Consider the following 27,008-nt stretch of genomic DNA (forward strand, 5'->3'; position numbering starts at 1 on the left):
TTTGGTTTCTGCTTTTTCAAATGTTATATAAAATAGTAATGGTATGATTTCCTTAATTACTGCACTTACAACTTGGTGTGAAAGTAAATCTCTCTGAGGAGGCAACTCAGTGTAGCTGACAATCTGTTGGAGTAACTTCACACAAAGTCTTAAATAATAATATTTTAATAACCGGTCCCCTTTACTTTCCCCTTGCTGCCTGCCATAACAAAGATGAGTAAACCTGAAATGCACCGAGTTTATCTGTCGAGCAAAGTGTTTAGTTAATCCAAGGGATTAATTTGTTGATGCAACACAGGAGCTAGGAATTTACTTCACTTAAAGTCAAGTGCATCCCAGCGCTTTAAAGCAACACATTAGATGCTATCTATCTGTACAACACAGATAGATACAGGATTCAAATGCTAATGAGCATGGGTATTCTCACTAGCCATGTAAAATTCATCTTAGTACAATTTACTTCAGTTCCATATTTAATAGTTTGGGTGGGTCAGGTTTCAGCGAGAGCACTTTCAGATCCTTGATGATAGTTGATGCGTAGCTGCGCTGAATAAGCTTCGTGTGTCTGCATTGCAAAGAGCAACGCCATCAGTCAGGCAGTGGCGCAGAACAAATGAATTAGCTGCTCAATCGTGAAGCACTGCTGTTTATCCAGTCTCCGCTGACTGACTATGGCATGATATTGATGATATTGTATGATTCAAAATTCACTCTGGGCCCGTGCCTGTGCAGAGATGATGAACAAAGAGTGTTATTGTATTTCAGACATCAGTGGACTTATCATTTGTCATAGAAATGGGCTGACGGGACAAGAGAGTGTTATTGATCCATGAAAGAAAAGGAAAAAAAGATAAGGAAGGGGAGAGAAATGAAGACGGGCTGTAGATGTACAATGTAAAACACAGTGTTTCCCAGTGTTGGTTGTGAGGTGCAGTCTTGTTCCTCTTAATCACAGCAACAGCTCCTAATGCAAAAAAAGGCATCTGCAAACGCCATAAACACGACTGGAGTAATGGGTGTGCTGTCAAGCAAAAGCAGCGTGTCGAGGCTTGAATCTGTTTCTCTGGTATTTGGGCTGGGCGAGACGACGGGGCCGAGCACACTGTCTTTACTGAACACCACCTCTGAGATCAAGTTCAGCACAAACAAGCATACGCTAACACATCATCATGGACATGAATCAAGCCATCGTGAGGTGCAGGAACTTTACAAGTCAATAAGTATGTCCAGATTCAGACTGTTTGGATCCATCAGCATTCACAAAACTCCTACTACTTCAATCTGGGGACTAAGTGTGTTAATAAGCGTTAGTTTTCCTGTTTAATTAGTTCTTTTTACTTAACAAAAAATAAAATAAAAATGATATATATAGATGTAAATAAGTCAAATCACACAGGTTTTAAGCGATTATAAACTAGGATTCTATCTCACATAATTGGTTTTAAAATAACACGATTAGATATCCGAACATATTGGCATGAAGCACACACACATATATACAGTATATACCACAGACATGGGGGACAGTGCCATTTCGCCTGCTGACATATACGAATCCCACGTCTCCCCTTCCTCTGTCTGTTTCTCTCGGTTGAAAGAGAGTTACAGCAGGGGGTGCCAGATCAAGGCAGTTCTTTTATGGCCGTAGCCCTTTCATCAGGCGTTGACCTTTACCTCTGCGGGGACATTCAACGACAGATTGGTTGCAAACTGTATAATATGAGACGTGAACAATGATTTTTGCTTCTTTCCCCCGTGATGCTCAAAGCATAGATGTCACAGTTCATTCACTAAAACCTTACATTTCATGGTCATGGGCATGAATGGAGCACACGCTGATTCAAAGATGTCGAAAAGTAATAGATTAAGTAAATTCAACGGGTTTTGTCATGACTCATATAGTCGCCTCTAAGAACTCGTATTACTGATAATAGAATCTTTGAACCCCCAAGCCGGTTATTGCTCAGCTTCTTTGTTATGATATTAAGTGCTGAGGGAGAATAAATAATAATAAATATACAAAAAAACATTGTCTTTGGCTGCTAATTCCCAAATAGTCTATGTACACGACACTGCATCAACATAAGATATAATATAATACAAGAATAGCCTCCTTGCGTTTTTCTCTTAAATCAAACACTCCATGTTTGTGCAGATATGGATAAATTATTCATGCACAAAAAACCCTCAAGTAGCACACATCGGACTTAACTACCGATAAGTGTTCTCATTGTGTAAAAATATTGAGCATAAATTAAATATTGATAAAGTTAAGGCAATGATTTCTTGACCTGGAGTCAAAGCAGTTCAAAGGATAAAGTAGGAAGCGTTCCCGCGAGAGCAGCCTGACCAGTGCACTTGGAAAAGAGGATTAGATGTGCTGGTCTGTGCAGGGGCGAGCAGGTTTCCTTTTCTTTTTCTTTTTTGCCCTTTAAGTCTTGTGACAATTGAACTCACCGACTGTATGGGAAAAACTTGAAAGAATGCATCAGCAACTGAGGGAGTTATGTTTCAAAAAATGCACATCGTCCTCTTTCCCTCTACGAATAGCACAAGTTGCTCTGTAATGCAACCGAATGCAACGCTCACCGCTCAGGAACAACAAGTTACGGCGGGAACCTCTCTGACTCCGCACTATTCTAGGTTATTGTTGTGTACAGTGAGTTACACTGTACAGGTGTTGTTGTCACACGTCCAGCCCTCGGTCCCTTCCACATGCTGCTGCGTGATCGCCACAGGCTCTGCGCCTTTTCCTTTTCTTTTTGGATGATGATGACGTGATTGTACATGAAAAGTATGAGGGAAGTTATGAATCCTTAAAGCTGCAGCACCTTTTACCGTTTATTCCTCCAGGTAAGCAGGGGGTGGGAGGAGGGGGGAGTTGGGACGGGAGGGAGGGGTCTTTGCTCCCGGTCGGGCCTGACTGTGTTCCTATTGGCTGACGAGCAGGGGGGGACTCTTACCTGTACCTGTGCGGAGGAGTGCCACTCGTCATCGTCCGGCTCCGAATCAGCGTCGACTTGTCCTTCCTCCTGCAGCGCGGAGTGGTAGAAGTCGGCCAGGAGGGCTGGAAGCTGGACGAGCGACTGCAGCAGGACTCCGAGCATGGAGCCTATAACGTCCTGGAGCGAGGAGCGAGTCGGCGAGTGGCTGCAAGGTGGGGATCATGTCTCTGTGTGTGTGTGTGTGTGTGTGTGTGTGTGTGCGCCGCACAGGTTCTTTGGCTCGGACGGCAGAGTCAGAAATAGAAGCGCCACACAAATCCTGTCGGAAGTGAAAGGTGGAGGTGGAATGAGGAAGTGGCCCGCGCGGGGAGAGGAGCCACAACAGTGTCACCAGCAGAGGAGCGGAGCGATCGGAGCCTGAACGTCGCGTCTCCACTTCCAGGCCGTGTTGCGTTCACGGGCCTGATCGGTTTAGGCTCTTGTATAATGACGTGTTTATTTATCGGCCCGAAGTTAATGTGAGCCATTACTAGTGGTACATTCACACGAGTGCTCTCTCCAAATACACTTGTATATACTTGTACTTCATTTGATTATCTCAATGCTAGTTTTTGCACTTCCACTTCCCGCTATTATTGTTAATAACATGTGATTGTATTTATTCATCATCATCATCATCATCATCATCATCATCAACAACAACAACAACATTAAGATTGAGAACATTCAAAACATAAGATCAGTATAAAGTATGATACCTTTACTTGACGGATTGAAGTACCAAACAGTAAATGAAACGTTTTTTTTTATAGCAAAGTACATCCTACATATTAATTCATCAATAATTATAATTATAATTAACAAATTACATAATAACATAATACTGACAGAGATCGTTATATTTAGCATGGACCACGTTTACTCTTAATACCTGCACATTTAATTTTTTGTCCATAATCTTTTTTTACTGAGGTAAAATATTTGAACACTTTTTCAACCACACGTGTAAAAAACACTTTTGTGCCCTTTGTGATTTTATTTTGAAGTTGCTATTGTTAAGTCATCACTTAAGAAAAACTTACAGTGACAAGAATTGATATTCGCCTTACAATATCAGTGTCATATATATGTACATGTATATATATATATATATATATATATTTTTAGCAAGTCAATTATAAATAAAACATCTATTCTTTCACACATCTAACATGGAACACAGCGGATGTCTTTTAAAAAAAATTTAATTTGATCTTATGCCTCTGTAAGTCCATGCTCACTCTGCATGTCTCTGCCTGTACCATGTGTTGTTCTGACTATGTGGGGGGTTTCCATCTGTACTTGTTCCTTGCATGTGTTTAAAGTGTTTGTGTACTGCGGCCAGGTCTGGATGCGCCCCTGCATCAGTACCCAGTCTTGGAGTGGCAGTTGACAGGTGTGGATCTGCTCCAGTTGACCTCTCAGGACCTGGAAAAGTTGGGAGTCCATAAGATCGGACACCAGGAGCTCATACTGGAGGCGGTGGAGAAACTCTGCTCCCTGGTGAGTGAGGGAGCTGAATCGTGTGTGCGTGTGTGTGTGTGTGTGTGTGTGTGTGTGTGTGCGCGCGCGTGTGTGTGTCTGTGTGTGTGTGCAATAAATATCCATGACAGCGCTCTGTGTATCCAAGGCAGTGTGTGTGTTGTTGAAGTAATGTGCAAGGAGAGGTGTGCTCTGGATATTTACTGAGTAGTCATCTTCCCGTGTTGTTGCTGTTGTGGAGTATTTGTCCTGACACTGTTTTTAGATCCTGCAGTTGCAGGATCAGAACCAGCAGATGTTGGAGAAATCCAGCCAGAATTCACAGCAGCTGCTCTTATTGCCATATAAGTCCAGCTTCACGGAAATTCCCAGAGCCTTTATAGGGAAATGCACAAGGTTTGAGTTAATTGCTTAACTTATCCCTTTATTTTCAAATCAAAACTCCCCCCCAGTCAAGCACATCTTTGGGAAATAGTTGGTTTATTTTTGTAGCAAACATCCAAAGGGCCAGTCATGCAACCAAAGCAGATTTCAAATAACAAAAGCTTGCACTTAATACTTTACATGTAAATTTCCTCAAAAGTTTGCAGTCATCTTCCACCTCCCCTATTATTTTCTATCCTCTTTTCCGTCACCTAATACATTTTCCAAAGTTTTAGGACACTTAAATATTCATGTTTGTGTGTGTGTTGGGGGGGGGGGGGGGGTGTTTCCAGAGTGGCCTCTACTAATTTAGCCGGATAGCACCAGGCAAGTTTCCAGCTCTGGTGGCGCAACAACATCAGAATAGAGCTCAGGCTACTTAAACTGCCTGTTGTTCAATTATTGAAACAACAGTTTCACAGATTGAAATTAGTTATTATATTAGTTGTAACAGCGTCAACAGTTCAGCCCAGTCCTGCAGAGAAAGCAAAACAAAAGTGCACTTCTGCAAAATTGTTTAACATGAGACGAATTCACAGAACCCATACATGTGTATGTGTATGTGTATGTGTACGTGTGTATGTGTGTGTTTGTGTGTGTGTGTGTGTGTGTGTGTGTGTGTGTGTGTGTCTGCTTCTCATCCTCTCCTCCCTGTCTGTCTTGATGCTCCGTGAAGTGCTAACACTGTGCTCATTCATAAAAAATAAAAAAACCTTTAGAAGCTCACATGAAACAGAGCAAACACATTCGAATGCGCAGTTACATAATTAACAGCCACAGCGTTGAAAGGGGCCATGCAAATTCATGAACACTTGTTAATAGAGGATCGTTCCGGCTGGTCGTCATGTAAACCTCTTGACCACCAATGAGTGGGTCACGACATTAAACCTGCCCCTCCTACAGTCGCCGCGCAGTATCCTGTCTCACGCCGACGTGTGTGAGTTCTCTGGGCAGAAAAACTGTGATAACAGGCTTATAAAAGAGACATGAGAAGCTCTGTCTTGTTAACCCTTCGAAGTTATCTCAGTTTTATTTAATCCCTCGCCACAGTTTGATTTGTCATCTGCGAGAGTAACGAGTTTGTGGTGCCTTTGATTTGTGACGCAAATCTGTGGGGTTTATTGAATATATAGTCTTTCCCCATGAAAAGGGATAAACAGATACCAGAATTTTAAAAAATGTGATAGCATGATACCAAAAGCACATTACTGTATGTTTTTTCGCCTCTGTTTCTCAATAGATTTTACAAAAACATCTATGTCAAAATATGTATCAATATCATGTTATAAAATGACGTATATGATGAGAGATGATACCATACCATACCATACGTATTGCTTACTTCTATGTCATGAAATACATTTTTTAGGTTAACTGTGATGAACTTGTTGACCTATCAGCATTGATAGGTTATGTATTTATGTATTTCCACATTTAGTCTCTCAAAAAGGAAAACATTTGTCTTAGTAGACACTAACATCAAAGGAATACTCCTTTAACAAGTCTCACGTGTGTGTGTGTGTGTGTGTGTGTGTGTGTGTGTGTGTGTGTGTGTGTGTGTGTGTGTGTGTGTGTGTGTGCGTGCGTGCCCTCTCTCCAGACGTATGGTATGGGTGGAGAGAACCTGCGGGGTCTGACAGAGAAGCTGCGCGCCGTCGCCCACACCCTCCAGATGGGCATCCAGAGCCGCTGGCGCCGCAACAGCTACGACGGACGGAGCGCCACCAAGCTGCCTGCCGGAGTACTGCAGGTTGTAGTGGAGCTCGTCACCTCCGCCAAAGGACTCTTCTTTCTGCTCAACAGGTTTGTAAAGAGGGGGCTATCTAACTTTTATATATGCTGTGCTTGAAATCCTGTTTGATCCTGCACTTATTTTTTCCACTCAGAAATGTTCTCTGCTGTGTCTTATGAAAATAGTTCCGGCTGTAGTTTTTGTTGCTGTGGTTTTTTATGTAAAAATGTAAATGGGAATGTCTTGTTTACATGTTGTCCCTAAAGTTTAAACCTGCTACATACAAGTCCCTTCTGTTTGGTGTCCTTTGTTTCCTCTTTTGTGATTTTACTTGATCCCTAATTCGTCTTTGTTCATTTTAATTACCTGTGTGAAATTAAATCTTTGGACTTGTTCACAGTAGGTCCTTCCAGTCTCTATCCAGACTCATTCAAAACACAACGCCTGTCTTTCCAGGTATCAGTTTCTACAGCTCAGTGGATACACTGCCACCAAGAACATCTTCGGCTACTGCAGAGAGCTCGGAGCAATCGTCCACAAGGTCGGTCCATTAATGGCTTTAAGGAATCAAGTACATACAACTCTTCTATGTCTGTCCATCTGCTGTTGGCCATCAAGAATTCGGTTTTACGCAAGTGAATTCTTTCTCTTTTATCTTGGCTGTGTGCAAGTTTTTTCAACGTTTTGCTGCACATGTGTTCACGTTTATCTATAAGAGGAACCACACATGACCAAACCATGTTTCTAGTGTCGTTGTCATGCAAATTAAATTTCCGAAGAGGAACTACAGCCTGTGATCAGCCCCCAAAAAGGCAACCAGAAAAACAGAAGCAGGAACACACTCCCTGTTCCTCAGTTTAGCTTGAGTAATGCATTCTTTATCTTTTACATTCCTGGCATATTTCAAAGGGGGCAGTAGGTTGAAGATGCTCAGGTTTGCAGGATTGTCAAAGAGGAGAGCTGGGGTTTGTTTGTGTTTACCCCTTCCTTCATGATGGGAGGGAAGTTGGCAAGGAAAGGCAGGAGGAAGAATATTCATGCCTGGGTGAATGTAAAGTGGTTAAAAAAGTTTTTCACGGGCTGCAGAAAAGACAGGCCTGGATATGTTGTAGTGCCTAGGGGAGGCAGGGAGGGAGGGAGGGTGGGAGGGAAGGGCAAAGGGAGGCAAAGAAAGAAGGAGGAGGCTGAGAGAGGGATTGCACCGCCACTGTTAAATTACCTTTGACTCCTGGGGGAGTGTGTGTTACTGAACACTCCGCAGAGAGCAACAGGCAGAGAGAGAGAGGGAGAGAGAGGGAGAGAGGGAGTGTCTGAAACGACACTGCAGTGACATTAGAGATAAAGAGCATGAAAGAAGGGAAGAAGACGTGGTGAAGATGGTGCCTCAGAGATAGCAAGGGAGTGACGTTTAATGAGAGAGAGACAGCATTAGGCTCAGCAAAGCTCTGGGTGAAAAAAAGGCAGCTCAGTATTTACAGGAGTTTATATTTAGCACTACTATAGCCAACTCTGGACGCCTGCCCGGCACGACAGGTACAGTTTACACCTCTTTGAATGGATTCATCTCCACAAAGTGATGATGCTTTTGCTGCTTTCCCCCCCGCCACTATGCTTAAAATGACCTAAGTCTACTCTCAAGTGTGTTTTCTGTTTCGTATTCAAAGTTGTTTAGACGTACTGTAGTCGCCATATGGGGAATTGTCTGAACCAGATTTTGCAGTTTCACATGTTTCCAGTTTCACGACTCCTGCCATTCACAGCAGTCACAACAGGCCTACGGGACTATGGTGTCGGTCTCTGTGTTGGTGTCAGTAACATCGTTCTCATGGAGGGGAAGGAAGGAAGTACGATTTTCAGAGGAAGATTTAGCTTGTTGACTCTTGATGGGATGTTTTTGCCACGACGCAGTGAATCACATTTGGGCATGCAGACTTGTGTTTTCATTCATTGAGTATTTAGCGAGTGGTATGTACGTTAAAACCTCCACAGCTTTTGTTGTTGGGCCCTCTCAGAGGCTGATCATCGTTTGGCAATGAGTGGCCATTGTTTGCTCAATTCCTGTTTTTGAATTTGGGCTGTTTGTCTGCATGCAGGTGTTTTTTAAAGGTGAGAATCAATGTCCATAAAGAAGTAGATTTACACCACGAGCATGTTGTCCACTAAGATCAGGGGTTAGGTAAATTAGCCGACGATTCGCTCACTTGTCGTCGGCCACTGAAGTAAAAGCCGTTGGACGGCTTTTTTTTTTTGGACTTCCCCTGTTCTCTAACGTCACCCATTGAATGTGTTCAAGGTTTAGGTTACCTCAAAGTAACTAATGCCATTCACGACACAGCAGCGGTAATGAATAGGGTAGATGCACATCTTTCTTTTTTGCAGGTGCAAGATTTATTAATAATAAAAAAAAAGAAACTTGGCAGATGAGCTGAAAGGTCAGTTTTGAGCAGCTGCTTAACAGACCAGAGAAAATGAAGAATCCTCCAGCACAGGGGTTCAGACTTCATCCATCCAACTGTCGTCATGGTATTATCAACCTGCCGGCTGTGCAGAAGAACACATAGTTTCTCACACACACACACACACACACACACACTTGTAGAGTGTACTTTACAGCCGAGTCACATTACATCAGCGCGTGTGTACCGTACCATAGCAATCACATCAAAAGCATTGCATCTACCCTATAGCCTATGCAGATTTACACACTCACCATTGCAATGTAAGTTAGCTCCTGGCTAATTGAGGCCAGTGACGCCCTGCACCCGTGACATGTGCCGTGCTGTCAGGAGGCCGCAACTTCATCATCTGTGTCTTCTGTTTTTTTTTCTTTTTTGTTATGAAGAACTGCATTCACATTATCCACACCACATCTTTTGCATCAATGAAAGGCCTCTTATTTCCCGTTTGGCTCTGTGTGCGCGTTTGAGTGTTTGCTTCTCACACCCTGAGGGAAATCAAGGTCAGCAGTCAGCTGGTGCTGTTGGGATCCCACACTGGAGCTGTCAGGTCTTCCACAGCAGCACACACTCCGTCTGCTTTGAACCAGCTGAGCAGCAAGCAAAGTTCAGGAGAGAGGGACAGACAGAGAGAAAGAGGGGCAGAGGGAAAGAGAGTTGTCTATTTGAACTATGAACTTGGATTTTTCGAGCACAATGGACTTTGAGGCATTACGTGAAGGTATGTCGTATTAATGTTAGTTCTGTTTTTGTTACAAAATCTTACTTGCGCTCGAAAGTGCCTTGAATCTCCAGGTGAAAATATAACTAAGAGATTTTAATGTTTAACCTCTCCGGTTTCTCTTTGAAGAACAATGAGCTTCAGAGACAAGTCTGTGACTTCTTTTTTTAAATTTTTTATTGAAAGGGTGACATTTTGTTTTAATACTTAAGCTATTGTAATATTTAACAACACATGATAACAACACTCACAACACAATCGACACGTTCATCGATTCTGAGCTGCTCTCAAATGACTTATTACAGGCGCAGGGGGCAGAAAATCATAAGAGGCTTAAATACAAACAGGACAGGTTGGCAAAATAAGGAATGAAAAGGCTTCAGCCATGTGGGTTGTCAGAAGACTTCAACTTTTATTATGTACGGGGCTGAAAAAGAGCACAGGAGGAATCTAAAGCCTGGAGAGGAGTGACAGAAGCACGAAAGACAACATGGGCAGGAAATGAAAAAAAGGGGAAAAATGATAGTGAGATTTGGATGGAAAGATGAGGGGCAGGTGTGAAAGAGATCTAACATGGTAACAGTAGTCTCCCAGTCTTTTTATAGCAAGTCTGTGACCTGGTGGCAAATATCTAGTGGTGAAATCCAAGTGTATAAACAAACTTGCAGACATGACTGGACTTGACAAGACAAGGCTTTTGGCTCATAAGCCTTTGATATACAGTTTTTTTTCTAAATTGAGCCGCAGATAACAACAAGAAAGACATAAGAACTTACCCTGTTCATTAGTGCACTATAATCAACAGGCCCGGTTTGAACATGCACGTACCTTCATGTGTGTTAATGCATCGTTCTGTGTTAGTTTCAGCCTTTCTCTGTGTGTGTGTGTGTGTGTGTGTGTGTGTGTGTGTGTGTGTGTGTGTGTGTGTGTGTGTGTGTGTGTGTGTGTGTGTGTGTCCATGGCTGCTCACATTCTTGTTGTCTCCTTTTTCCTTTCAGAATGCTACACCCACATAATAACTTGTCTTTGTCTCCTAGACAACTATAGAGAGAATAGCTTTCAGGCACAGAGCACTGCTGTAAAGTTGGCTCAGCCATCACACCTAAACACAAGCTCAACCCAATGCCTTTTTTCCTCGAGCGAGGTAGATGCATGTTACATTACAGCTATGACGACGCTGCAGGTCCCTGTCGTGATTTACACAAAAATGTATTTCTGTTAAGGTAACTTGAATCTTACTGCGGCACATTCTGCAGGGGGTTGTCTCGCTTTTGTCAACAGAGTCTGCAGCAGTTTCTTATCTTCTTTTTGTTCTTGTTTCGACACAAAGCTCCAAAAATCATAGTGAAATTATCATTTGGGTCACTAAAAGAACTTCATGTTTCAGCCCCTTGTTCTGGTTTAATAGATGGAGAATCGAATCTGTACAGATGGATGAGACCATTTACAAATCTCACGTGGCAAAACCCGAGGGGTTCCTGGAAAAAACAGTGTCAGTTGTTTTCAAGTGAACTATTTTAATTAATAACTTCAATGCTAAATGAATAGAAGTGTTTGCTAGTGGAGTGAGAACATGCTAGAGGCTTTTTGGATCTAAGCAGGTCTGTCCCATGCCAGTCCTCTCTTCTTGTCTCCTCTCCTTGTCCCTTGGCTTCCCTCCTCTTATCTCGTCGTCTCCTCTCCTCCTCACATGTCTCTGCCTCAGAAATGAAACATTGTGACGCATGCAGAGGCATCATATTCTTAGTAAACACACTAAGTGCATGTGTGTATGTGTGTGTGTGTGTGTGTGTGTGTGGTGTGTGTGTGTGTGTGTGTGTGTGTGTGTGTTTGTGTCTGTGTGTGTGCAAATACTTTGTAACTGCATTTGTATACGATACAGTATTTTGTTTTTGTTTAGACACACTTGGCATTTGTTAAATAACTCTTAATTACATCAGAAAGTGATGACATGTGCATACACCACGCCCTCCTCCCGGCATGACATCAGTTTCATGGCAGAAGTGTACCTGTCGCCCGCTTCACACACAGGAAGGTGTCAGTTCCTGTTCTGGCCTGAGTTGGACAATAAATGCAGAACAGGTTGTGGAGTTGTGCGGAAGCTTCCTGTTCCAAATGTCTAAGAAGCAATGGTGAGGTGCTGGAAAGAAAAAAAGGTTTTGACGAGAAGCAAAGGCAGAAGTGGTAGGGTGGTAGAAGAGGTGGCAACGAGTTTTAATGTCAGTTACTATTAGCACAGATGTCACTTACCATGTGGATCTGGTCAACTCTTGAGTTCAGCTTTTACCCACTTGCTTAAGACTGACAGGGAATCCTAGAGTGTCTGACCTCGGCAGAGTGACCTGGCTTCACAGATATTGAACAATATGTGTTCTTATCACTAATGGATCCGGTGTGTTTTCCACCACACTTGCAATGCTGCTCTACGATGTCGTTTTGTCTATTTAACTTTTGGATAAGATAAGATGAGAAAAATCAAGACATGACAGGATAAGATAATAAAAGACAAGATGAGATAAGATAATATTTTATTAGTGCCACTACTTTGAAATTTGCCATGGATTGCTAATTGTCTACAAACATGCGTGGTCCTCATAGGAGGAAGTCCCCTGACTTTGATAATCTTACTTCTGATGCAATTTTACTGTAGTCAAGTGTGTTAACAACCGTTGGATTGGTTTGTTGGTAAATTTGGTGCAGCCGGCCATGTCCCCTTAATGGAATAACTTGATATTGTTCAATACTTTTCTTCACGACCAAATGCCTGCAAAACTAACGATATTCCCACGAGCCTGGTCTTCTTGGGGTTTAGTGGTAAATAGCAAATGTATGCTGACGTACATAGCTGCTGGAATGGTCTGAAAAACTCTGTCTTGTGACTGTCTTTAGTTTCCTGTGGTATTAGCATGTGACGCAAACTACTTTAGGCGTCTGAAATTAATTCTAGATACATTTCCAGATGCATTCAATCGCAGAGGACTGTTTTGCACAAATATGTCTCGGCAGCAAGCTCTAATCTTTCTTCTAGTTAAGTTCCCTTTTCAATTTTTTGCAGTGCGGCGTCATATCCTCGGACAATATGACAATACAGCAACGTGCACAAAACAAACACGGGGCAGACTGGTTGAAGTGTTTCCTGCAGCAGTCATGACAGACACCCCTTCCAGTCATTTCCCGCTCCCTCCCTCCCTCCCTTGTGTCACAGCCTTTAATTAGCCCAGAACTCCGACCGTGTTCACCGTTGATCCCTTGTTACATTTCACAGGGATTAGTTTCCCCTTACAGTCCTTTATGTAACTCGCGCATCATCAGGCATTGCAGATTATCTTATATAACAGTGATGGTATGTGACTATTAGTCATATTCAAAAGTATTCCATACTGCACCTTCCTCTCCTAAACTCATCATTCTCTTTCATACACCCCCCCCCCCTCCCCCCTCCCTCCTCCCTCCCAGAAACAAGAGATTACACAGTTTACTTCCACTGTACGCAATCTATTAACATTGACTTTCTGCATGTCTGTGTGTGTGTGCTCTAACTGCACACATGGGCCACACGGACTGAAGAGTGTGTGCGCATGTGTGCTGGTTGGGGATTAGTGTGAATCCTTGGATTAGTTGGATTTAACACACCATTAGAGGTGTTGTTGTCCAGTGCCGCGCTGCCAATTTTGTAAACTATTTGTAATGTTTCATGACGGCTATTTATCTACTTGCCTCACGAGAAGCTGCTCTTTATAAAAGCCAGTTGAAACACAGCCAGAGGTTTAATTGGAACAATGCCATCTTTTCCCTGGTACCTGTGGCCTAGCTTTCACTTCCAGACTGATGCTGTGAGGAGGAAATAGGACAGAGTTTTGAGTCAAATTGTCCCAGTTCCACAAATCCATATCGGCATTATGTGCTGTAGGCTGCTTGTGTCATTTTGTTTTTTCCCCCGCTTTGTTAAACTGGTACTCTGATTCACTCATCCAGCAGGATACTACTGTCTATGAAAAGGAGAAGGACATCATCTCTGTAGTAAGTGGCGCTAATCAGCTTTATATTTACTAATGTTATTTTACTTTGTCTATTACACTTAAAATGTTGTTGTTTCCTTTGATTTCATCAAGGATGAAATGAGATGCTCTTGATCGTATGCCAAATTGATTTAATATGCATGCCAAACAGATCGTAGTGCCAACCGACTGTTCCTCTGAGTTAATTCTTGCTTCTCAATTCTCCAGTGCCGTCAGTTAGTGGTGGTGTGCGATCAGATCCTGAACTCCAGCGCCGAAGGGCTTCTTACCCACACTGCTCAGCTCGAGAGTGTTGACCTAGTGCCCGTGTCACCTGGCGATCAGCTGGTAAATACGTCCTCTTGGTCTTTCTAACTCTGACTGTTTACTATCAGATGTCGAGCCAATGAGATGTCATTTTTTTAATGTAACGTGTCACACACAGATGCAGATACTCTATATGATTTTCTCTGATTTACTATATTGAGTCCCAAGTTTACTGTGCCATTTTATACATTAACCGTAGTACATTAGTCTAAATGTAACTTTCTGATGTTAAAATCATACAAAATTTGAAATCAGAGGATTTAAAAATGCCTTAATTTAGTTTCTATTCAATCACCTATAAATGGTCTATTTGATAAGCTATAAGAAGTATGGGAGAAACTGTTAGTTGATTATTCAGTTTGTCAATCAACAGAGCAATAGCTGGCAACTTTTGATTACCAGATTGTTTAAGGCAATTTACTAGTCTCTGGTGTTTGGACTGTAATTTATACTTAACAAAAAACGTGAAGACTTTATCTTAGGCCCTGGGATATTTTGATGGCCTTTTGTCACAGGATTCTTATTTTTTTTGCATCTGTGCAGCATCTTCTTCCATATTTGAAATGGTAATGTTGTTCTTGCCCTGTTCTATCGCTTTCTTGACAATCAACGCCTACTCTGTGTCTCTCTGTCTCTCACTCTCTCTGTCATTTCCAGCATTCATTTTCTGCCTTCATTACTGCCTGGAAGTTTCCATCAGCATTTGGTTGCATTCATCACTTCTGTCATCTAACTCAAGGTTCTCTCTGAACCCATTTCTTTTCTTTCTAATTGCTTAAAAACTTACTTAGGAAAAACTCTTTCTAGTTATAATAGCGGCCACACATCTCATCTTCAGCGTGTTGTCTTTGCAGAAAATATGCATGTTTTTAGCCCCCTGTCATCACATCATCACGATGTAGACAAGCTTTGGTTTTGTTTGTGTTTCTCTCCGTGAATGCATAATCCCATATATCTGTGGGATGCTGCAGGTGTGTAGGAGGAGTGGCGCTTAGCTAAATTACTAGGTGTAGCTTTTGTTTCAGTGTTTCTAGTGCAAATGGATCATTTTTACAGTTGCACTTAACATCTGTGCAACAAAACTTGATTTTCCTGAACTGACAGAGAGGAATTGATTGGAGCACATCGGCAATAACAATGTCTGTCCTCCAAAAGATTGAGGGTAAATGGACCTGTAATCCGCATACACTGAATGTACAAAACATCATGTACAATTCAGGAAGTAAATATGAATCTAAATATAAAAGCACATTCTTTCCTGTTTCATTTTCCTCAAATTGAAGTGTGCACCAGTCACAAAGGAGAAGGTGGAGATTGCAAAATCATTTCTAAGATTTCTGACAGTTCAGATATGAATTGTATGAAAGAAAAGTGATTTAGCAAATTAGAGACCCAGCCGCTGTCATTGTGTAGATCAATGGTAAATGTCTGAACTGTTTGCATAGGTGATGATAGCTTACTACATTATGTGGTTGTGAAGTTTTCTCTGGTAATTGTAGTTCTAAAACCCTCCAGATTATTTACCAAGATGTCATCCAAACCCATAAAATATATTAATACAGTGGCATAATTATACTTAATAACTTTTATAAGCACTAAATAACATGTGATAAATAGTTTATAACACACTGTAATTTATCTGTACGCAACAGATTTTTTTAACAATGTACATTTTTGTCAAAAATAGTAACTTCTATTTATATATCATTATAACTATCATTTACTACACTGCCATTAATCTTCTGTTTATCCGCCAGCCTCCACAGATTCCTTATATTTGATCTGTTCTACATTATTGGATTAGTTTTAAACCATGTATTAAATGTATTCATGTGACTTATAAATGCTAAATAGGGAGTTAAAGTAATTTGACATCACTTTTACACTGATCTATATAAGATACTGTACATTTCATGACATTGTCATTGTTTCATAGCTACAGATTTTAAATGATTTAGTTCACAAAATACATATGTGGGGAAATAAACCGTACATTAACAATAATGTATCCTATGTTGTTTTTATGAGGGATGAGAGGAAATGGTTTCTGTTCCTTTAAATTCAAAGTTTAAATCTATCCGCTTTTCTGTTGTCATGTGACATGTATTGATTGTGTGATCTGAGGTATGATTAGTCGGATCTCCCCATTCTCATTATGAATTTGAATAATCAATCAGGGCGGGCTGATGGGTAATTACAGGCTAAACCATCAATACATCTGGAGACAGACATCAATTTTTCCACAGACAGAGCAATGTACATTATAGTGAACCGATTTGACTCAGTGATGTGACACGCTATATGGCAAAGCTCCTGCTACGTGCAGCTTTATCAGTCTGAAGTGTGTATAAGCCCATAACATCATTTCTCTTTCTCTCAGGGGATTGAGATAACGTCCACTGGCTCCAGTAACCACTACGTGACCGGCACCGCTGCTGAGGTCAGGGACTCGCATTTACTTCCTTTCTTTCACTGTTGACTCACAGGTCACACAGAGTCAAACCATCGCTGCAACCTCGGTGCGCTTAGCCAGTCCGTTGAAGAGCAGCCATGACTCACAACTCCAACCACAGTTTGCCTCGTCGTAAGAGGCCCATGCAAAGAGCAGCGGGTTACATCCCAAAGAGTCTGGTGCCTCACAGTGTTTCCGTTTTGTCTTTTTAAAAAGAGGCAGAAAGCGGAGACTTACGTGTCAGAGAGGAACACTATAACTAGTTATATCTCTGTCGTTCGCGTTTCTGCAGGATATTACACACCTGCAATCGCTAAACACTGACATTGCTCTCATCTGTCTGGCTCTGTTTTCAATTTTCAGTTATATAAAGCAAAAGTAAAGAAGGGGGATTATAAGTCAAAAAAACCAACACATGAACTCTCAATTGTCTTTTTGGTGAGAGAATTAAATTTTGTGTTTTTCTGTGCAGCAGGAGAATCAGTATACAATGCTCTCTTTCTCTACTATGAATTCTGCTTTTGCACAGTCTCGCTGTTCATGAAAGCATGAGTTCCGTACCAGGCAAAAGAAATCCCAGTGAAAGTACTTTTGTGTGACACGTTATTTTTAGCTATTGGCTTATCTTTTTTTGCTTCGTTGCTTTGTAATAGAAACCAATCTGAGCCCCTGTGCTGCAAATACTTTGTATACTTAAACACCTACTTGGGGCTCCGTGTTCAAAAGGCTGCGGTCAACATGTAAACAGTCAGTGCATGACACATCATGACTAACAGTATCTTTGTCAGTGTATTTGTCGCAATTGTCGTCTGGAATTTTTTCCATATTTACAACAAACATACACATTGAGGTGGAATATTAAAGTGGATAGAAACCACAGATGAACCTAGTGAATAGGAATTATGACATTGAAAGGCTAAGTGAGTGTGGATTTAGTTAATTTTACTCGAAACTGATGAGACTTTTAAAACGCATAACTGCTTCTCTGGGAAAATGAAACCATCCTGTAGAAAGAGCCTCAGCTTCTCTGAGATCAGGGGGATGGTGAAATAAACAAGTGAGTGATGGAAGGGTGGAGGAGGGGTTTTTCAGCCAGAAAAAAAGGGAGGGCTTGTAAAATGAGAGTGAGTGTAGCGCTCCAGAGTGACAGAAAGTTGGAAAGGTTTTTTTTTCCCCATGATGTCAGCATTACTGTACCCTGGACTCTGCTGCTGCTGCAGTTGCATCACCACAGTTGACTCCTAAAAAACAGATGCGACTTCTGCCCACACAAACACACACGCGCACACACACACGCACACACACACACGCGCGCACACACACAAACACACGCACACACACAAACATACACACACATACAGGTTACATGAATGTGGGCAGGATCTTTGTACTGATACACACATAGAATGTGGAAAAAAAGAACTGAACTTAAATAAAAAAATATAACTCCAGAGGTTATTGTGCAGGGTATTTTACTGGATTTTGTATGTTTGAGGTTGTTTGTTCCTCCTTTTGCAGCCCTTGAACGATGTCTATGTGAGGATATTGGCGGGTGATGAAGTGATTCAAGTCAACAACCAGATAGTGGTGAGTGATACAGTGAATACAGTATGTGCATGCACGTCTGTCTGTATTATGGATCCTGCCAGTTTTTACTGTCCATGCAAAGTGTCTGAATCTGTAACCTTCATCCTGGAATAATTGCCTGTGTCAGGTGGGCTGGAGCAGAGCAAATCTTGTGAAGAAGCTGCAGGAGAATCCCAGCGGAGTGACCCTGGTCCTGAAGAAGATCCCCGGGTCGGCGCGACGTAAAGACCCGGTCCCACAGGTCTCCTCCCCACAGGTCAGGGCATCATTGAAGTCATTCTCCACTTACCTCATCACTCCAATAATATTAACTACTTAGGTAGTCAATGAAATGTGTGGGTACATGTTCCATTTTAGGTCACAGAGAAAGGATTGTGTACTACCAAGGAAAATTGGTATAGATATATTACTGATCTTCAGAGGATGATAATGAATTTTGTCAAATGCCATTAGAATAATTGAATAATCACTATGATGTTAGCTCCGTTAAATACTTTGATAAGTAAATTAATCAAACCTTTGGATTTAACGAACACCAGGGCAACTTATGGAGTTTAAGATAGAGATGTGTTCAGTCTATCATTACATCAGTTGCTTTGTCAGCCATGTGTCATACATAGCACCTTCACCGGGAACATCACATGCTCAGAACAGTGGAAATGACACATGCATATTCACACTGTCTACCGGTATTCTGGAAACTCAAGATGAGGATTTGATTGCTCATACTTTGACCCACGAGCCTGCGGGCTTGAAAACCCAATCTAGAAATGTTCTAATCATCTGTGAAGCCATTACATGATGCCCCAAGCCAACACTTTTATTGTTGCACACATACAATTTTAATTTGATCTATTACTCAGTTTATGATAATTACATCCGGGGGTGAAACATCAAATCATCCCCCAGAAACTGGATTGTTGCATCACTTATGTCGAGGGAACCCGAACCTTTCTCTTCGATTTCTGTTTCACATCACTTGGGATCCGTTTCCACAAACACTTTCAGTGGTCGCTATGCCAACTGTTGTTTGTCTGAATTGCACACTCCATCTGAAAGCACAAACACACTCACACACTTGGCATTTCACACCCCCTTGTGACCATCACCATGTTAATCTCAGATCTAGGCTGTGAGAGCACTGAATCAGTTTTGTGTATCAAGTCCTTACTGCCCTCACAAGATTTAGCAAGAGTTTCTGTGTGTGTGTGTGTGTGTGTGTGTGTGTGTGTGTGTGTGTGTGTGTGTGTGTGTGTGTGCGTGCGCGTGTGTGCATGCGGCTGTGTGTTGTCGACTCATCTCCCGGTCTCTCAGAGCGAGTGGATGGAGACCTGAGGAGAAGGCACCATTACAATCCACATGACACCCGCCTCCTTACCCCTCCACTGACTCACATGCCTCTATATCTGCTGATTTCATTTCAGGAAGAGGAAGAGGTGAGAGACGAGAGGTCAGAAGAGGAGGAGGAGGAGGAAGGGGAGGGGGACAATCCAAGGCACTCCATATTTGAGAGGGTCGCAGCTTCTGTCAGGTCCCTGTCATTTAGGTGAGAGCAAAAAGTCTGTTCATTCTGGGTTTACTATACCTATTGTGGGCAGTCGTGGATTTTAATGTGATTTTTACAGCAGTGTGATAAAGTTTTCTGATATATCAGCCATTTCTTTCAGTTGATTAGCCAAAAACAGAAATAGCCAACTGGGTTATTTAATCCATAAACAGTTTCTCAATTGATATTTCCATAATATTGACTCTTATAATAGCAAAACATACCAGTATCATAATATGAAGGCGGCGGTGGTGGTTAGCACTGTCAAAAGAAAAGTTTCAGTCGTTTGAGAAGAAATGCCAAGATGCAAGAGCTTTATTGTTGTATACATGGCTGGAGCCAATCCCAGCTGACATTAGGCGAAAGGCAGGGTTCACCCCGGACAGGTCGCCAACCCATGTCTTGCATGTCTCTGGACCGTGGGAGGAAGCCTGAGTACCCGGAGAGAACCAAGGCATGCACTATGGAAATTAAGCATTTTTTTTTTAATTTTCCCGAAAAACCAGTAAAATGATCTGTAATCCGTGGGAACTCCCAACTTTCTCCTTCCAGCAAGTCTGTTTATAAGCATGATGACGGATCTGTATTCATACTGAGCAGATTGGACATGAGTCTGGTTCAATAATTTACCAGAGATTTACTCAATAAAGCTGAACCTCCCACGAACCGCTTTGACCTCATTAATCTGCCGGGGACCGGCAGGTTTGCAATGAGGTCACAATGCAAATACCATAAATTCCACTATACACACCCGCCACCCACGTCTGACGGGAAATGAGACAAGGGGAAGAGATGAGGAGAAAGATGAATAGATGAGGGAGTTGTTTTGGGGCAGAGATATATAAAGGTGATTGAGAGGCAGAAAGAGACCGTGGAAGCTGATGGAGAGCAGGCGAGCGCAGACAAATGGAGGGAGTGGGCGGGGACGATGCATTAAGGTTGTAAATAATCCTGTCACGTCCTGATACACTGCAACTCGAGTGTGAGGGAAACAAACAGGCAGAAACTGCGGGCAAACAGAGTCATATTTCATCGCTTCAAATGACGACACAGGTTGTTAATGCTTTTTATATTACTACTGAACTGTTAGACACAGGATTTACTTCATAACAATATGTCTGTAAGGGACATCTCCTCTTTTGTTTGTCAAACACACTTCCATGTTCGCTATTTGCTTACTTTTCTGTAAATTGCCTGCTTTTCGATTGTTAATTCTACAATCCCAGAGGTTTTGTGGAGTCACCTTAATGCACCTTCAGTGAGTTGTTTCAATTGTTCGTTTTTTTCTCCTGTTGTTTTTACGTCACAGGAAAGCCATCCACGGGCCAGAGGGACCTCAGGCGCCTATGGGACAGGAGGAATCGGAGTTGTCCTTTGACAAGGAGCTGGAGGGGAGTCTGACCCTCACTTCCGATCAAAACCAACAAGGGGGGTTGTCACCGCTGTCCGCCTCAGGTAAGAAATGTTGATGCAGAGGAAATCCAGGTTTTCATTCCTCCAACGTCCTCGATATGTTTCAGTTGTTAAAGCAGGATGTTGACTGAAACGTCGTGCAGAGAGGGGTTCGGCAGCGAAAGCGGTCTCATTTAACAGTTATGAAAAAGGAAGTATCACTTATGCCACTTAATGTATCTTTTGGAAAAATGTTGAAAATGCTCTATAATGTAAAGAAGGAAATCCATGATAAAAGATACACTGTCAGGTAAAAATAAAAACGCCCTTTTTACAGTGAACTCCTACTGTAATCATTTTAGACTAATTCAAGTTTTTTTTAGCCTCAATTCACCACTTTTTCACCTGATTCTCTTCTTTCCTGTTTACCTTTTCGGGGACTTTTTAAGTGAATATGTTGCTTTTCATTTTACTGTGACATTAAAGAGTTTTCAGACTCTGACCTCACTTGGATGAGATGCCAACAAATCACAAAAATCCTGTCTTTTTAAAAGAAAACAGTCAAAAGTCATTGATAGCTTGGTGGATTTATTAACATTTTTATTGCTGACACCATTGAAATGTATTGCTCAGACACAATGGTGGTGGATTGAAGAAAGGATCATTCAATGTGGATCACAGACTGTTCACACAAATTCAGGCCGGAACACTCACAGTAATCGTGTTTCACAAACGTTCTCAGGGGAGACTGAGGGTTCGGACAGCTCAAGAATCTCCCCAAGACTCAGGAGGGACCAGTCGCCGACGCCCAGGACTCCTTCACCTCTCCTCCTTGGGTCATTCAGAAGTTCTTCACCTCTGCTCCTTGGGTCATTCAGAAGTCCTTCGCCTCAGGGAGCCAACCAGGAAAGAGCGAGCATCAGTTCCTGTCCGGAAATGGTGGGACACACGGTGAGAGGAAAAGAACCAATGTTCTCTGCCGGAAATCTGGGTTTCAACCACATCAGATGATAGGATTTGTTTTGCTGTAAAGTACATCTGAAGCTCTGAATGAACTCTGAATGATTCTCTTTTCAGGGTAATAAAGAAACTAAGAAGAGTTCTACAAAAGGTACAGTTCATTTTTCCTTTTCATAAAATCATAAGGACATAATTAGAACATTCAGCCGAAACCAGGTGGAGCTGAAATAAGAATGGGGTTTACAAGAGTCTAGACAGATTCAAAAACAAATTGAGCTCCAATTTAGAGGCAAAATGGGAAAAAATACAACTTTAACATCATCAGATCTGTCTGCAGGACCTCAGTATTACAGTATACCACTGTTAACTGCCTAATGAAAAGAATTTTTTCGCAAATCAGTGCATACAGATTTTAGGTTCATTATATGCTCCACCAAAACCAATGATTAGCCAATGCATTTCTATGCTTTCTGTAATGAGTCTTCTGGGTTTGCTCTTTGAAAAAGTCCCAAAATAGGTGTCAAAAATAATGTATATACCAACGTTTCCATAAATCAGGAAAGAGGTATTATAATAATGAAGTACACACTTATCGCCACCAAGAACTAATTCCTTATTGCGCCCCCCCCCTATTCTAAAACTGACATCACCACCGTATGTCATTTAAGGAATGACGACGGCGCTGAGTCGGCGTCGCGTGTCCTGCCGTGAGCTGGATCGACCCGACTGCGACGGCTGGCTGTGGAAGAAGAGGAAGGAGAGCAGTGTCTTCATCGCCCAGAAGTGGCAGCGCTTCTGGTTTGTCCTCACGGGGCCTTCGCTTTACTGGTACACCAGCCAACAGGTGGGAGTAGAAAAAATCATTTCATCTCCTTGAACCAGTTTAATGATGTCATTGTTTTAGTATTTTACAGACTGTAACTTGACGTGTGATTTAAAATATTACTGGAACATTTTATTTTTTTTTAGATATGAGGGGCGTTTCCAAGTTATTTCAAACTATATTAAAAAAGATCATTTTTAGACAATTTATCCCAAAGACATTTTATACATTTAATATTTTTTTTCCTGTTATTTTCTTTCTTTTGTTTCTACAGGACGAAAAGGCGGAGGGTCTGGTGAATATATCCAGCTACAACATAGAGAGCGCCGGAGAGCACAAGAGAAAATAGTAAGGATGAACTCAATGATACCACCAGGCTTTTTCACATTTTTTGTGAAACATATTGTGGAAGATCTGATTTGGTTAAACACAGTAGGTAGATTTTTTGACGCAGGAAACTGTGCTTTTGATTTCCTCGTGACAGGTTTCTTGTGCTCCTCGATTCACGTGTTGTTTGTGACCCTCCTCTCTCTGTCCCCCCTTCACCAGCGTGTTCAAAATGTGCCACCAGAGGTTTCACAACTTCTTCTTCGCTGCTGACAACGTCAGCGACATGAGCAAGTGAGTTGAGTAAATAACCTGTTGCAGAGTGCATCCGAACAACAGCAGGGTAAGGACTATAAAGGAGGATCTACATTGTGTTGTTGTTGAGCAACACCAGCTCCAATACAATGAAGTAATTCATTCATTTTATTGAAAACAGCGAGGGGAGCACAGACGTCAAATCATACTCTCACAGTTGTTGGTCTGCACTGCCCCCTACAGGGGGCTTGTTTTAGAACTCTGTGCCGTTTTCAGTACTGATCATTTCTGTTGAATATCAAATATGTGGAAGCATAGTTCCAAACATAAGTGATATATTGACTTTATTGTCCTTTTGTGTCCAGATGGATTAACTGTCTGATCACTACCATACAGAAGCACAAGAAGCTCAGCAGGGGCCCTGATAGTGAGGAGGGTAGGTCGATGATTTACTTTTACCTGCCACCTCATCACCATCACCGACTTAAATATCCATGTAGTAATTTCTATTATTGAAAATTTCTTGCACCAGCACCTCTGTGCATTATTATTATTATTATTATTATTATTATTATTATTATTATTATTATTATTATTATTATTATTATTATTATTATTATAATAATAACAATAATGCCCAATCGGCAAGTGTTGCTTAGATTTCCTCCTTCGTCTTTTATCAGAACACCTCACACTTATTTCCTCACCAAAGATGATATCAATAGTATAATATTGAAGTCCTCTTAATAGTTGTAGCCAACGGACTCAAGGGTAAAGTGGGATAAAGCATAATTACTGTTGCTATGGATACCTGCATCTTAAACCTATGATTTGCCAGTCAATGAAAAACCCGAAAAGTTGAATGTAGCACACAAGAATTGTTAGAATACTGACATTTGCAATATCATGTGTCTAACGCCGGTGTTGATTCGTGAAACAGAATGTTACAGTGAGACTGAGTCGGAGAGCGAGACATCTCCGTCACCACGCAGGAGAAACAAGGTCAGTTACACATGCTTGAACACACAAACACACACACACTCACACACGCACACACGATTGAGAGCGTCGTTCACATCGTAACGTGTTTCATTTTGTGCCTCAGAAAGTGCAGTCCCACACTCTGCCTCGCCCCAAGGGGACGGCCACTAGGGTGATGTTGTCGAGTCCTTCAACAGGGGGCAGCAAAGGAGCAGGTTTGTACTCTGTCTCTGTCTCAACTCCTTTCTTGTTTTCTCTTTTGCTTTCTTTTTGTTTTTCTCCTTCCATGAATAATTTCTTTAATATGTGGAGACGGAGTTCCTTTTGATTGATGTTTTAATAATTTGTGTTGAGAAAAAAAACTCTCTTCTCCATGTCATGTTGTTTTCCTGACTTTTCCCCTGCGGATATTTTGTCCAATCTGCTGTCCACAAACGGATGGTGCGTAACAGCTGTGTGTGTGTGTGTGTGTGTGTGTGTGTGTGTGTGTGTGTGTGTGTGTGTGCGTGCGTGCGTGCGTGATGTTGTCAGCCAAGTCCCACTGCCCCGTTGTGTATTTAAATGTAAATGTCTTTCTCCTGTCACTTCCGTTGTCTTTGCCCCTCGTGAGAAGGGCCCCCAGAGGATGAGATGGGTCAGATGTTGAACAACATAAAGGAAGGAGGAGTTTCACTGATCGGCCACGAGCAGCCGTTCACACATGACCACTTCAGGAAATCATTCATTCGCCGCAACAAGAACCCTGTCATTAATGAGAAGGCGCACACGCTCCGGGCCCTGCAGAGCACTCTTAAGGTGAGGAGAAAAGTCAGTTGGCAAATGGCACAGGTTTTTTATTTACTGTCAAGACACGACATCACACGACGACATACTGACACAGAGCAACCACCTTGTTGGAATCATGTTCTTTATAATCATGTATTTGCCAATTAAAATCATTAAATCAGTGTTTTGTGTCTTAAGTTCCCATATTTATTTTGCTTTTGATTGAATTCTGCAAGTTTTATTGACAGTCTTGAAGGAAGAGATCAGGTTTAGATCAGGGCGATTTCTCTGGGGGAAGTTAACCTGTGCAGCAGGCGTGCCTCTGTTTTCAATTTGCCTAAAGTAAATATAGATTTCTTACTTCTGCGTTCTCACCGAAGTGTCCCGTTGTCTCTGCAGGCAAAAGAAGCAGAGCTGCAGCAGATCAACAAGATCTTGGACGACTCCAGTCTGACAGCCTCAAGGTACCGTCAGTGGAAGGAGCAAAACGAGGAACTAGTGCAAGAAATCGAGAAACTGACCACGCTCAAGGCCTCCAAAGGTGGGGACGACGCGCCGGTGCAGGACGTGCCTGCTGCTGCGGAGGTTGCCTTGGAAACTGTCTCTACGGAAACAGCCGCCGCAGAGACGGAGGGCGCATACAGACTGAGCCTGAGTGAAGGGGAGCAGTTAGTGGACGCGGAGCCGTCTGATGTCCTGCTGGAGATCCCACCGGGCTCTCCGAGCACAGACACCAGTTCCGAGTTAGAACTGTCGCTGGGGTCGCTGCAGGATTCGATAAACCAACAGCTGAGTGAGCTGGTGGAGAGCGGAGAAGCTGCCGAAAACTACTTCTACATTTAAGACCGCGCCGGCAGAAATCACGCCACTGCAGAATTACCCTATTCATCGAAATCAAGCGAATGGGAGATTCTTGTCATGCGACAGTGTGAGAGCAGCTCACTTCACCAAATGATGAGTTTAGACAAATTGCCACCAAATCCAGTATATCAGTCAAATGCGTCAGTGCACATGTTATTGGAAGCAAAGTAAAGCCTGTACTTGCTCAAAACAAACACGGCGAGTTTACAGCAGAGAAACGAACAATTTGCCAAGTGACAAACTGAGTTCAGAATATATTTAAGTGATTCTAAGACAGTTTTGTTCTTCTCATGATATAAAAAATATCAAGTAGAACTTTTCTTAGAATTCAAAGATCATTTGTAATATAAGTCATGCCTCTTGTCATGTGAGATGTAAATACAATTTTACTTTTAATACTGTATGTATTTGTTTATTACCTTAATAAAGGTATAGATTTTAAAAAATATATTTTGCACAGAAAGATTCACCTCAGAAACACTTTTGTTGTCGCTCCTCTTTGAGCCCAGCTGCCCTGCACATCTACTGTATGTGTGCCTGTGTTTATACGACCCATTAGGCAGAGAGACTGTTCTGGTTAAGTGATACTTATTTCCCGAGTCGGCCATGAATGCAGCAAAACAGTTGAAGACTCCTCAAGTGCTGAGATGTCCGATGCGACCCTGCTCCTCCTTGTCACCGCGAATCTTCATCCGCTTGATGAAAAGGGAGCGAAGCAAAAACTGAAATGTAATGTGGGAATTCCACCGTTGGGTCTTCAGATTTCTCTCTCATCCATTTTTTTTTAAACAGAGAAACAGTTTTAACTGTCTCGACATGTGTATGCGCATGCCTTTTGTGCATACATTCCAACCTATCGAGTCTCCTTCTCTCAGAAAGTTGTTATCACTTCTCTGAATAAAAAAAATAATGTTAGAAGTTGTTCCTTTATCGACC

The 27,008-nt window shown here is 42.0% G+C and overlaps 1 protein-coding gene across 3 annotated transcripts; it reads left to right on the plus strand.

Moving 5' to 3' along the window:
* The first annotated feature begins 2,977 nt into the window (after window positions 1-2,977).
* Window positions 2,978-26,987, plus strand: cnksr1 (connector enhancer of kinase suppressor of Ras 1). 3 transcript variants are annotated; one of them, XM_035609518.2, is made up of 21 exons: window positions 2,978-3,157; window positions 4,330-4,487; window positions 6,490-6,692; window positions 7,078-7,162; window positions 13,774-13,818; window positions 14,025-14,144; window positions 16,504-16,563; window positions 18,094-18,162; window positions 18,290-18,418; window positions 19,587-19,708; window positions 21,018-21,163; window positions 21,843-22,051; window positions 22,178-22,211; window positions 22,729-22,904; window positions 23,158-23,231; window positions 23,433-23,504; window positions 23,831-23,901; window positions 24,406-24,467; window positions 24,571-24,661; window positions 25,060-25,241; window positions 25,611-26,987. In XM_035609518.2, exons 1-21 carry the CDS (start codon window positions 3,106-3,108, stop codon window positions 26,052-26,054), a joined length of 2,604 nt encoding a protein of 867 aa, XP_035465411.2. In that variant the 5' UTR covers window positions 2,978-3,105; the 3' UTR covers window positions 26,055-26,987. The 3 variants fall into 3 exon arrangements, with proteins under 3 accessions (XP_035465411.2, XP_035465412.2, XP_035465413.2); XM_035609519.2 differs by having other exon boundaries at window positions 13,777-13,818; XM_035609520.2 differs by lacking the exon at window positions 16,504-16,563.
* The last annotated feature ends 21 nt before the right edge of the window (window positions 26,988-27,008 follow it).

Source organism: Scophthalmus maximus, chromosome 15 (assembly GCF_022379125.1).
Source record: "Scophthalmus maximus strain ysfricsl-2021 chromosome 15, ASM2237912v1, whole genome shotgun sequence".
Lineage (NCBI taxonomy): Eukaryota > Metazoa > Chordata > Actinopteri > Pleuronectiformes > Scophthalmidae > Scophthalmus > Scophthalmus maximus.